Below are 13,897 nucleotides of genomic sequence, written 5' to 3'. Positions count from 1 at the left end.
TGCCATGCCAGTTCTGAAAGGCTCTTCTGGGTCTGTGACTATTTAAACATAACAAACAGTAGCCATATTAGGCTATGCCTGAACCCGAAATATATCCTACCCGCTACCGAATACTCTGTGTGCTTACCTAAGTCATTTTGGAATTAATGGGAGAATATAGTGTTTAGTCTATGGTGGAGCCAGTCCATCTCTTGTATGAGATATAGTCAAGGTGAGACGCTGGAGGAATAAGACTGTGACCTTGGTTGTCTGGGTCTTTATTGCCGCAGCAATAACTCAAAGGGTCCAAATTTATAACTTCAAAAGTATTTGAAGTACAGCTATAAGATTTTGCAATGTATCATTAACTTAAAAGAAATTTTTTATATGATTCTTTTTAAAGAAAAAACACAAGATGAACTGGGAGGGCCTGGGTGACTTGGTATGGAATGAACCATGTCATTTATTTATTTATTTTTTGCTTTATCGTATTTCTATGATGATTCTTTAATATGACAACATGAATATATTTTATTTAAATGGCTTCCTTTTAAATATAAATGAATTCTTTATTGACGGATGTAATGTACTCTCATTTTCATCTTTTCATCATGTATTTCTTGCTGTTTTTTTCGGGTTTCAGAATTATGATATAGCACTTTGGAGCAAAAATGCAAAAGAGAAGACCAAAAGCTGAGGCTAAAATAGCAAAAATATGGACAGCCACTGTGTATTTCCCAGCTGAGCTCACATAAACTGGGATAAAAGTAATCCACACTGCAAAGAATATCAGCATGCTGAAGGTGATAAACTTTGCCTCATTAAAATTATCTGGCAGCCTCCGAGCCAAAAAAGCCATTAGAAAGCACATGCAGGCCAGGATCCCGATGTATCCAAGAACACACCAGAAGCCAACCTCTGAACCAGGAACACACTCCATGATGATGGTAGCACTGTGGTAATTTGTGTTGTTGTTGGCATGAGGCGGACTGGTGAGCAGCCAGATGAGAGATATTATTACCTGAGTGGAAACAAAAGGCAGAATGTTCATTTTCAATTGACACAGTTGAAAAAACCTACAGAAAGTGTTTCTACCTGAACAGCCGTTCCTAAAAGTGCACTGGCTCTCTGCTGGTTGGGTCCAAACCACTTCATGGCATTACTTCCTGGCAGTGTGGACTTGAAGGCCACTAGGACAACTGCTGTCTTTGCTAGGAGGCATGAGATGCAGAGAGCAAAACTAATTCCAAATGCTGGGTACCTAATGCGGCAAAGCCAGTCTGAAGGCTCGCCAATGAACAACAGGCCAACAAGGAAACAGACAGCAAGAAACACCAAGAGGAGGAAGCTCAATTCCATGTTGTTGGCCCGAACAAGTGGTGTGTCTTTGCATGTAAAGAATATGGCGAGGATGGAGAGGGAAACACAAGCCCCGAAGACGGATACAACACATAGCACAATACCCATTAAGTCATGGTAAGACAGAAACTCAATAGTCTTTGGGATGCAGAGTTCTCTGTCTTCATTGGGCCATGTGTCCTCTGAGCAGCGTAGGCACTCTAAAGAATCTGAAGATGGAGATGCAGACAAGACTGTTTAGAGAAGCCACATTTAGATACAAGCAGGTCAATATACACCAACTGATCAGCCACAACATTAAAACGACTGTCAGGTGATGTGAATAGCCTTGATCATCTTGTAACAATGCAATGTTCTGCTAGGAAAACTTGAGACCTGGCATTCGTGTGGATTCTCTTGACATGCAGCACCCACCCAAACACTGGTGCAGACCAAGTCCAACCCCTCATGGTAATTGTACCCCTTGATGGCAGTGGCCCACCAGTGAGACAATATGCCATGTAACACCACAAACATGCTCACAAATGGCCTGAGGAATAAGACAAAGTGTCTTGACAAACTTGTCTCTGAGCCGTTGACACAAGGAAGCAGGACCTCTGGGAGTGTCCTGTGATGTCTGGCACCAGTGTATCAGTGTTGGCAGTGGATCCTTTGAGTCCAGTGGGTTACGAGGTGGGGCCGCCGACTTGTTCTGGCATGACCTATGGATGTTCAACTGGACTGGGATCTGGGGATTATGAAGAGCAGGTTGACGCCTTGAGCTCTTTGACATGTTCCTGGGGCCATTCCTTATCAGTTTTTGTGGTGTGTCAGGGTGCATTGCCACTGGAGAGTGAAGTTGCAATGACGGGTTGAACTTTGCCTGCAACGGTATATGTGGCAAGTGGCATCCACATGAATGCCAGGACAAAAGGTTTCAGTACACAACGCTGCACTGTAACAAAATGATGAATTTTAATCACTTCACCTGTAAGGGGAGAAAGTCTGATAAAAGACAAGCCATAACACACCAGTCTTATTGCTGACTTCTCCCTCTGCACAGGGGACACAATCGAAACAGCAGATCGGTTCCCCTTTTCTCCTTGCGATGCGGGAACCTGGAGGACAGCTTTCACTGCATACAGACCGGGAACCCTGACAGGAAAAATTCAGCCACTCAGAAAGACATTGATTTCAGTTGATATTCACAAGTGTATTTGCTTTGTTATGCAATAGTAGTCTCTATGGATTCTTTCAGATCCAGATGAAAGGGGTAAAGTATGTAAAACAAATTTAGTCTGATCTTTAAGAGCTGTGTTAAAACTAAAACTGAACACAATTCCGTGAACTATGATGAATAATTAACAGAATTATAAGGAAGTGTGAAGGAAATGCTTTTATCAATTTGTAACACCATTGTTAACAACATACGAGTAGTCTACTTAATAGTCTAAGAGGTAAGCATGGTCTCAAGCCTGTTTACAGTGAACACACCTGTTTCCCATCAGGCCACTGAATCACTGAGTCATTTATGACCAGGCTGCGTCCAGCAGGCAAAGAGGCATCATAGAAACCAACTTTCACCAAATGTAGTGACCCATCAGGCCTCTTTTGCCAGTTCAAGAGATCATAATATGCAATCGGGTCACCGTTTTGGTCAAAGCTGACTTTCGCCCCCAGTGCTGAAAAATTAGCATGCTTCATGTAGTAGATTAGCTGAGGGAGGGAGCAAAACAAGGTTTACTTCTTTCTCAATGTTTTGTTTTTCTTAAAAATAACATTTAACCTACAATTAGTCTCACCTGCCAAGGTTTAAATTTCTTTGGGTCTGCGCAGGTGCCATTAAGAAAAGGCCCCAGGCCCACTATGCAGGTACTCATATCTTGCAAGGCATGGGCAACCAGATACACAGCCTTGTAGACATTATAGGACACTCTTAGCTGTGTCACATCAAAATACGAAGAGTAAACATCATTTAAATCCTCTGTTCCTTTACATGGCAATCTGTCTTGGTAGTTGTCACCCCCATGAGAGTGGCTATTCACTGACCCATTCAGTCGACAGTTAAACAACTCTTCCCAGTATTCTGCCAAGAAAGCTGATTCATGAATATGGGATGGTCTGAGACTAGTGAGGTGTTGTTTCAGCCCTGGAATCACATCAGCTCTCCGGATGGCAAATCCAAGTGTTCCTGTCAGGAGATCTCCAAACTTTACCCCGAGTAATTTGGCAGACGCCCAAGCTTCACTGGCGATCCACTGCAGACCGGTTATGTTCCGACGTCGGATTTCTGTCAGAATACCCTTCATCTCTGAATCACTACAGAAGTTAATGATGACCTTTGAGGATGCCATCTAAAGAGTGAAAATGTACATATAGTCAATATTTAATTAAATTTAAACTGTTTTATGAAAGAGATGGTGTGTTGGGGCTCCTCTACTTCTAATCATATTGATCATAGCACTTCAAAAAACATAAAACATAAACATAAAAAGGAAGGGGTTGCAAATTCAAATAAATACAGATTGATTAAATAACCACAACACATTACATAATAATGCACTCCAATTTGTCAGCCTGACACACTTCAAATGAAGGCCTTATTGGTGATAGGACAAGTTTTTTTATTTATTATTTTAATAGAAAGACCATCAATCAAAGCTAAAGCAGCAGAGGCTGTTCCTTAAACAAGAATTGATTTTTAGTGACATGCATTATCAAACTTTAATGTACTTTTTTGTAAATACAGCATTTATACTTTCAATAAAACAAAACAATAAGCTATGATTTTTAGGATTTTGGTCACATGTGATTCTTTTCCAAGATTTATGGAATACACAAACAAACATGGCCTCAGATGACCTTGAATTTAATCAACACTTTTCCTAAACAACGTCTTGATAGTGTTCATGTCATTTTGTCTAGCTCCAGCATTTATGAAAAGTTTATGTTGATGGATTGGTACCTGAATAACATCCAGTAGCTCATTTAGAGCCTGCTGATTCAGGACTACAGGGTAGAAGTGTGTGTAGGCAGCACACACACCATATTGCTCTGACTCTTGCAGAAAGAGCTGGATGGCAAAGCGGGCATAATCAGATTCCAGACCAATGACTCCCACCCAGGTCCAGCCAAAATAACTAACCAGACGGGCCAGGGCTTTGACCTGGAACGCGTCACTTGGCATTGTGCGCATGAATGTGGGGAAGTCCTTTTGGTTGCTCAGACAGCTGCAGGATGCAAAATAGCTCACCTGTTATTACAGCAAACAATAGTTAACCTTCTGCACCATTTGGCCCACTGAAAAGGCTGTTGAACAAGCATCAAATTTCACAGAACAATACCACCGTTCAAGCATTCAGTTGTGCAGTATTTAAGGCAGCGTAAGGTGATTTAGGTGATTTTAAACTATGCACATTTGAAAAGTTTTATAAAAACATGAAAACATAATTTTGTCATATTTTATACCATAAGCTTAACAGTGGTGCATTTACAAACAACGCACTGTATAGTTCAAAGTCCAAAAAAGCAGCAACAATTATTTTATCTCTCTATCTTTATCTATTTTATTTCTTCATCTGAAAATGAAAGATGAAAAGAAAGCTGAAATTGGTCTTTTGGCATTTGGAGAAACACTTTTTCACAGGATAGCAATGATTTGCAACTGTATGGCACCTCATTAACATGAAGAAGCTGGTTACGACTGATCTCAAATGGCATAAACACATTTACTGTTTAAATTTTCACAACAAAACTGCTCATACAGTCAGCCAGTCTCACCAGGGGGATATGGAAAGAACCCAGGCTTCTTAGCAGAGCCATAGACACTCCAGAGGCAGCTTCTCCTATGATTACTGGGGACACAGTCCTTTGTATGGCAGCACAGCCTAAATTAGAACCAATGTTTCTTTTTTGACCTTTGTCTCTGTTCATGATTTCAGCTCTCTTGCCTGTCTCTGGCTGGCCATTCACCAACAGCAAAGATGCTCTCAGAGCCACAGGAATGTCAGCAGAACTGTCAAGGATATGGAAACCCAGCTTGAGCTGTGGCAAGAGGTCACTGCGCTGGTTGATCTCTTTGATTGCAAAAGTCATTGTCTGGATCCAGCGCAAAGCTCGAGAATTGAAACTGTACAGAAGTGAAAATCAGAATCATTCTCACAACACAAATGTATAACAATACTACAATACCATAAATGCAAATCCAATAAAATGTAATCTGCTATGCTCCACACAAGCCAATTACTATCATACTTAAAAAGTCACTTACTATTTATATGTATAAGGAGTTGGTTTTGTTTTGTATGTTGGAAGAGAAGACACAGGGCTGTAGTGTAGAGGGAATAAGCCCCCGATAACTACATCTCCATCTTCATACAGACTGTTTTCCTCCTCTTCCCCCAAGAAAACACAGTTATCCAGAGCAGCAGTTAAACCAGGTTTGCGCCAAATGAGAAAAAGAAACATAAGAAACTTTGCAGCTGGCACTCCCATAACTTATTTGAAGGAAACCTCCTGCTCACTTAGGTAAAATATTTTAATGGTTGTATATATGACCGTATCTACCCTTTCTGGTCACATACAAAGAATAATGATATTTCAGGTTGCAGTGGATTTTTCTGCTGTAGTTAGCATAGATAAAGCTGAGGGGACCGCCCAGACACAATAGTTGTGACATCACCAAAAATAACACCTTCACGGGTTAGGGTAAATATACAGGACTAAAACACACACACATATATATACATACATATACATATACATATATATATATATATATATATATATATATATATATATATATATATATATATATAAATATATATATATATAAATATAGTTCAATAATATAATTTTTGATTGCTGGCAAATTAAGTCATCACAAGGACCTATTTTGAGAATAATGAATTAATGATTTATTTTGACCCACTCATACCCATCATTGTTTTTGGGGTTGCTGATGTTGTTGTATAGTGATTATGTATTGATTTGTAATATTTTTTTATGCTCTGGTTTTCTTAACAGGGACTACAGATGGAAATAAGCTTATAGCTATCTTTGCTACAGCTAAGAAATTGTGCACTGTCCCTGTCAAATAAACAAATAAAGAAAGAAAGAATGAAAATAGACTTGAAGCCAAAAAAAGGAGCTTCAGATTGCAGTTATATGGCCTACATTCTGTGTAGACAGGGTGTAAGTGACCTCACACACCCTTTTTTTGGAGTTTCCTTTTTCTCACTCGGCAGTCATTACAGTGTTATGTGTGTCCACCTGTGTTATCTTTGTAAAGGTTTTGTATACATTGAAATATGAGACTGATTTTTCTGTTTACTACTTTTCTACTAAACTAGCTGATCTGACTTGCTAGCTTGCTTGCATATATATGTGTGCTCTAATGTTTGTCCAGCAGGAACAAGAAAAGCTCAAATAAAGGGAAATCCCACCTGTTTTGACTGTATCGCATGTGCTGATGGAACTATAGCCAACTCAACAGGTAACAAAAGCATGCCAAAAATAAACAATGATGATCTAATATTATAGCATGTATTTCATCTGAATTTATATTTCATGTTAAAAAATATTATTGTTACTGTTACTGCAAGTCCAATATCACATATTTTCCTCAAAGGTCAGACACTATTCTTGGAAACAACAGACTGCCTACATTAATGGAAAAGTTGATCTTTTGAGTTTGGCTGAGTTGATGATGTCAGATATTACTTCAGACAAGTTTGAAATTCTGAAATAATATATGTGTATTGAGCTAAGGGACGAAGATTAATATTTTGTCCACAGTAAACAAAATTACATTGTCTAGTATGTAACAAATCAAGCCTTTACAAGCTATAACTTGCAAATTTCCTGGACTCAATGAAGACCAGGCTATCAAACAAAGACCTTGAAGTCAATACAGTACATATAAGTGTTTTCGTTCATCTGATCAACCCAGGTGAGAAGGGCGATTCAGAAGACATGATGCCTTATATTGAAGTATTATGACGCTGGATTGAGCAGAACAGGCTCAACAGTACATGTAACACAGTGTAATGTCATGCCAGTTCTGAAAGGCTCTTCTAGGTCTGTGACTATTTAAACATAACAAACAGTCGCCATATTAGGCTATGCCTGAACCGGAAATATATCCTACCCACTACAGAATACTCTGTGTGCTCACCTAAGTCATGTTGTAATTAATGGGAAAATATAGAGTTTGGTCTATTGTGGAGCCAGTCCGTCTCTCTACATTATGCAATGTATCATTAATTTAAAAAGACAATTTTTATGTGATTCTTTTTCAAGAAAAAACATCTGATGAACTGGGAAGGCCTAGGTGAGTTGGTAAGGAATTATTTTTTGTTTTATTATATTATATATTTTTTGCTTTATTATATTTCCATGATGATCCTTTGATATGACAACATGAATATATTTCATTTAAATGGCTTCCTTTTACATATAAATAAATTCTTTATTGACAGATGTAATGTACTCTCATTTTCATCTTTTCATCATGTTTTTCTTGCTGTTTTTCTCGGGTTTCAGAATTATGATATAGCACTTTGGAGCAAAAATGCAAAAGAGGAGACCAAAAGCTGAGGCTAAAATAGCAAAAATATGGACAGCCACTGTGTATTTCCCAGCTGAGCTCACATAAACTGGGATAAAAGTAATCCACACTGCAAAGAATATCAGCATGCTGAAGGTGATAAACTTTGCCTCATTAAAATTATCTGGCAGCTTCCGAGCCAAAAAAGCCATTAGAAAGCACATACAGGCCAGGATCCCGATGTATCCAAGAACACACCAGAAGCCAACCTCTGAACCAGGAACACACTCCATGATGATGGTAGCACTGTGGTAATTTGTGTTGTTGTTGGCATGAGGCGGACTGGTGAGCAGCCAGATGAGAGATATTATTACCTGAGTGGAAACAAAAGGCAGAATGTTCATTTTCAATTGATACAGTTGAAAAAACCTACAGAAAGTGTTTCTACCTGAACAGCCGTCCCTAAAAGTGCACTGGCTCTCTGCTGGTTGGGTCCAAACCACTTCATGGCATTACTTCCTGGCAGTGTGGACTTAAAGGCCACTAGGACAACTGCTGTCTTGGCTAGGAGGCATGAGATGCAGAGGGCAAAACTGATTCCAAATGCTGGATACCTAATGCGGCAAAGCCAGTCTGAAGGCTCGCCAATGAACAACAGGCCAACAAGGAAACAGACAGCAAGAAACACCAAGAGGAGGAAGCTCAATTCCATGTTGTTGGCCCGAACAAGTGGTGTGTCTTTGCATGTAAAGAATATGGCGAGGATGGAGAGGGAAACACAAGCCCCGAAGACGGATACAACACATAGCACAATACCCATTAAGTCATGGTAAGACAGAAACTCAATAGTCTTTGGGATGCAGAGTTCTCTGTCTTCATTGGGCCATGTGTCCTCTGAGCAGCGTAGGCACTCTAAAGAATCTGAAGATGGAGATGCAGACAAGACTGTTTAGAGAAGCCACATTTAGATACAAGCAGGTCAATATACACCAACTGATCAGCCACAACATTAAAACGACTGTCAGGTGATGTGAATAGCCTTGATCATCTTGTAACAATGCAATGTTCTGCTAGGAAAACTTGAGACCTGGCATTCGTGTGGATTCTCTTGACATGCAGCACCCACCCAAACACTGGTGCAGACCAAGTCCACCCCCTCAAGGTAATTGTACCCCTTGATGGCAGTGGCCCACCAGTGAGACAATGTGCCATGTAACACCACAAAACATGCTCACAAATGGCCTGAGGAATAAGACAAAGTGCTCAAAGCATCAACCTGGCCTCCAAATTTACCAGATGACATTCCGATCAAGCATCTGTAGCATTTACCTGAACAAGACCAATCAGTGGCGGCCCCACTGTGGATACGACTTGTCTCTGAGCCGTTGCCACAAGGAAGCAGGACCTCTTGGAGTGTCCTGTGGTGTCTGGCACCAGTGTATCAGTGTTGGCAGTGGATCCTTTGAGTCCAGTGGGTTACGAGGTGGGGCCGCCATGGATCGAACTTGTTCTGGCATGACCTACGGATGTTCAATTGGACTATGAAGAGCGGTTGATGCCTTGAGCTCTTTGACATGTTTCTGGGGCCATTCCTTATCAGTTTTTGTGGTGTGTCAGGGTGCATTGCCACTGGGGAGTGAAGATGCCATGACAGGTTAAACTATGCCTGCAACGATGTATGTGGCAAGTGGCATCCACTCCAATGCCAGGACAAAAGGTTTCAGTACATGACGCTGCATTGGAACAAAATGATGAATGTTAATCACTTCACCTGTCAGGGGTTTTAGTGTTGTGGCTGATCTGTGTATATTTGGATAACATAGGAGAAGGTCCGATAAAAGACAAGCCATAACACACCAGTCTTATTGCTGACTTCTCCCTCTGCACAGAGGACACAATCGAAACAACAGATCGGTTCCCCTTTTCTCCTTGCGATGCGGGAACCTGGAGGACAGCTTTCACTGCATACAGACCGGGAACCCTGAGATGAAAGATTCAGCCACTCAGAAAGACACTGACTTTAATTGATATTCACCAGTGTATCCGCTTTGTTATGCAACAGTAGTCTCTACGGACTCTTTCAGATCCAGATGAAAGGGGTAAAGTATGTAAAACAAATTTAGTCTGATCTATGTGTATGTAAGAGCTGCGTTAAAACTAAAATTGAACCCAATTTCCGTGAACTATGATGAATAATAAACAGAATTATAAGGAAGTGCGAATGAAATGCTTTCATCAATATGTAACACCGTTGATAACAACATACGAGTAGTCTACTTAATAATCTAAGGTAAGCATGGTCTCAAGCCTGTTTACAGTGAACACACCTGTTTCCCATCAGGCCACTGAATCACTGAGTCATTTATGACCAGGCTGCGTCCAGCAGGCAAAGAGGCATCATAGAAACCAACTTTCACCAAATGTAGTGACCCATCAGGCCTCCTTTGCCAGTTCAAGAGATCATAATATGCAATCGGGTCACCGTTTTGGTCAAAGCTGACTTTCGCCCCCAGTGCTGAAAAATTAGCATGCTTCATGTAGTAGATTAGCTGAGGGAGGGAGCAAAACAAGGTTTACTTCTTTCTCAATGTTTTGTTTTTCTTAAAAATAACATTTAACCTACAATTAGTCTCACCTGCCAAGGTTTAAATTTCTTTGGGTCTGCACAGGTGCCATTAAGAAAAGGCCCCAGGCCCACTATGCAGGTACTCATATCTTGCAAGGCATGGGCAACCAGATACACAGCCTTGTAGACGTTATAGGACACTCTTAGCTGTGTCACATCAGAATACGGAGAGTAAACATCATTTAAATCCTCTGTTCCTTTACATGGCAATCTGTCTTGGTAGTTGTCACCCCCATGAGAGTGGCTATTCACTGATCCGTTCAGTCGACAGTTAAACAACTCTTCCCAGTATTCTGCCAAGAAAGCTGATTCATGAATATGGGATGGTCTGAGTCTAGTGAGGTGTTGTTTCAGCCCTGGAATCACAACAGCTCTCCGGATGGCAAATCCAAGTGTTCCTGTCAGGAGATCTCCAAACTTTTCCCAGAGTGATTTGGCAGTGGCCCAAGCTTCACTGGCGATCCACTGCAGACCGGTTATGTTCCGACGTCGGATTTCTGTCAGAATACCCTTCATCTCTGAATCACTACAAAAGTTAATGATGACCTTTGAGGACGCCATCTAAAGAGTGAAAATGTACATACAGTTAATATTGAATTAAATTTAAACTGTTTTATGAAAGAGATGGTGTGTTGGGGCTCCTCTACTTCTAATCATATTGATCATAGCACTTTAAAATACTGCAGTATTGAAATGTTCATGAAAAGGAAGGGGTTGCAAATTTATATAAACATCTAGATTAATTAAATAACCACAACACATTACAAAATAATGCAGTCCAATTTATCAGCCTGACACACTTCAAATGGAGGGCTTATTGGTCATTTTGAAGTTGAAGTTTTTTTATTTATTATTTTAATGCAAAGACCATCAATCAAAGCTAAAGCAGCAGAGGCTGTTCCTTAAACAAGAATTGATTTTTAGGGACATGCATTATCAAACTTTAATGTACTTTTTTGTAAATACAGCATTTATACTTTCAATAAAACATAACAATAAACTATGATTTTTAGGATTTCGATTACATATGTGATTCTTTGCCTAGATTTATGGAATACACAAACAAACATGGCCTCAGATGACCTTGAATTTAATCAACACTTTTCCTAAACAATGTATTGATGGTGTTCATGTCATTTTGTCTACCTCCGGCACTTATGAAAAGTTTATGTTGATGGATTGGTACCTGAATAACATCCAGTAGCTCATCTAGAGCCTGCTGAGTCAGGACTACAGGGTAGAAGTGTGTGTAGGCAGCACACACACCATATTGCTCTGACTCTTGCAGAAAGAGCTGGATGGCAAAGCGGGCATAATCAGATTCCAGACCAATGACTCCCACCCAGGTCCAGCCAAAATAACTAACCAGACGGGCCAGGGCTTTGACCTGGAACGCGTCACTTGGCATTGTGCGCATGAATGTGGGGAAGTCCTTTTGGTTGCTCAGACAGCTGCAGGATGCAAAATAGCTCACCTGTTATTATAGCAAACAATAGTTAACCTTCTGCACCATTTGGCCCACTGAAAAGGCTGTTGAACAAGCATCAAATTTCACAGAACAATACCACCGTTCAAGCATTCAGTTGTGCAGAATTGTACCTACACTGAGTATTTAAGGCAGTCGTAAGGGGATTTAGCTGATTTTAAACTATGCAAGTTTGAAAAGTTTTATAAAAACATGAAAACATAATTTTGGCATATTTTATACTATAAGCTTAACAGTGGTACATTTACAAACAACGCACTGTATAGTTCAAAGTCCAAAAAAGCAGCAACAATTATTTTATCTCTGTACGAATTTGTTAATTCTGAATTTTTCAAATAAATCAAAGGATTAAGTGGTCATCGATGGATTGAGACCATTTTTTCGCCTGAAAATGAAAGATGGTCTTTTGACATTTGGAGAAACACTTTTTTCACAGGATAGCAATGATTTGCAACTGTATGGCACCTCATTAACATGAAGAAACTGGTTACGACTGATCTCAAATGGCAAAAACACATTTACTGTGTACATATTCACAACAAAACTGCTCATACAGTCAGCCAGTCTCACCAGGGGGATATGGAAAGAACCCAGGCTTCTTAGCAGAGCCATAGACACTCCAGAGGCAGCACCTCCTATGATTACTGGGGACACAGTCCTTTGTATGGCAGCACAGCCTAAATTAGAACCAATGTTTCTTTTTTGATCTTTGTCTCTGTTCACGATTTCAGCACTGTAGCCTGTCTCTGGCTGGCCATTCACCAACAGCAGAGATGCTCTCAGAGACACAGGAATGTCATCAGAACTGTCAAGGATGTGGAAACCCAGCTTGAGCTGTGGCAAGAGGTCACTGCGTTGGTTGATCTCTTTGATTGCAAAAGTCATTGTCTGGATCCAGCGCAAAGCTCGAGAATTGAAACTGTACAGAAGTGAAAATCAGAATCATTCTCACAACACAAATGTATAACAATACTACAATACCATAAATGCAAATCCAATAAAATGTAATCTGCTATGCTCCACACAAGCCAATTACTATCATACTTAAAAAGTCACTTACTATTTATATGTATAAGGAGTTGGTTTTGTTTTGTATGTTGGAAGAGAAGACACAGGGCTGTAGTGTAGAGGGAATAAGCCCCCGATAACTACATCTCCATATTCATACAGACTGTTTTCCTCCTCCTCCCCCAAGAAAACACAGTTATCCAGAGCAGCAGTTAAACCAGGTTTGCTCCAAATGAGAAAAAGAAACATAAGAAACTTTGCAGCTGGCACTCCCATAACTTATTTGAAGGAAAGCCCTTTCCACTAATGTTAAATATTTTAATGGTTGAATATATGACCGTATCTACCCTTTCTGGTCACATACAAAGAATAATGATATTTCAGGTTGCAGTGGATTTTTCTGCTGTAGTTAGCATAGATAAAGCTGAGGGGACCGCCCAGACACAATAGTTGTGACATCACCAAAAATAACTCCTTCGTGGGTTAGGGTGACTATACAGTATTAAAACACACAACACACACACACACACACACACATATTGTATATATATAGGTCAACGATATAACGTTGTTTTGAGGCTGGCAAATTTTTGAGAATAATGGATGTAATTATTTATTTTGACCCACTCATGTACTCATCACGCCTACCCATCATTCTTGTTGGGGTTGCTGATGTTGTTGTATAGTGATTATGTATTGTCTTGTAATATTTTTCATACTCTGGTTTTCTTAACAGGGACTACAGATATAAATTAGCTTATAGCTATCTCTGCTACAGCTAAGATGTCATGCACTGTCCCTGTCAAATAAACAAATAAAGAAAGAAAGAATGAAAATAGACTTGAAGCCACAATAAGAAGCTTCAGATTGCAGTTATGTGGCCTACATTCTGTGTAGATGAGGTTTAAGTGAC

General features: G+C 40.0%; 2 protein-coding genes across 2 annotated transcripts; both read right to left on the bottom strand.

Moving 5' to 3' along the window:
• Positions 1–577: 577 nt before the first annotated feature.
• LOC141019343 (extracellular calcium-sensing receptor-like) lies at positions 578–5,811 on the bottom strand. Its single transcript, XM_073494235.1, has 8 exons — positions 5,588–5,811; positions 5,098–5,446; positions 4,283–4,570; positions 3,120–3,671; positions 2,812–3,033; positions 2,349–2,472; positions 1,075–1,547; positions 578–1,000 (listed from the first exon to the last, which is right to left on the bottom strand). The coding sequence occupies exons 1-8, from the start codon at positions 5,809–5,811 to the stop codon at positions 578–580; spliced, it is 2,655 nt and encodes an 884-aa protein (XP_073350336.1).
• Positions 5,812–7,815: 2,004 nt separating this feature from the next.
• Positions 7,816–13,260, bottom strand: LOC141019334 (extracellular calcium-sensing receptor-like). The gene is made up of 8 exons (XM_073494223.1): positions 13,037–13,260; positions 12,547–12,895; positions 11,677–11,964; positions 10,500–11,051; positions 10,192–10,413; positions 9,722–9,845; positions 8,313–8,785; positions 7,816–8,238 (listed from the first exon to the last, which is right to left on the bottom strand). Exons 1-8 carry the CDS (start codon positions 13,258–13,260, stop codon positions 7,816–7,818), a joined length of 2,655 nt encoding a protein of 884 aa, XP_073350324.1.
• Between the last annotated feature and the right edge of the window lie 637 nt (positions 13,261–13,897).

This window comes from Pagrus major, chromosome 2, assembly GCF_040436345.1.
Source record: "Pagrus major chromosome 2, Pma_NU_1.0".
Classification (NCBI taxonomy): Eukaryota; Metazoa; Chordata; class Actinopteri; order Spariformes; family Sparidae; genus Pagrus; species Pagrus major.
Note: the sequence above shows the minus strand (reverse complement) of the source record. Positions and strands in the feature narration are given on the sequence as shown.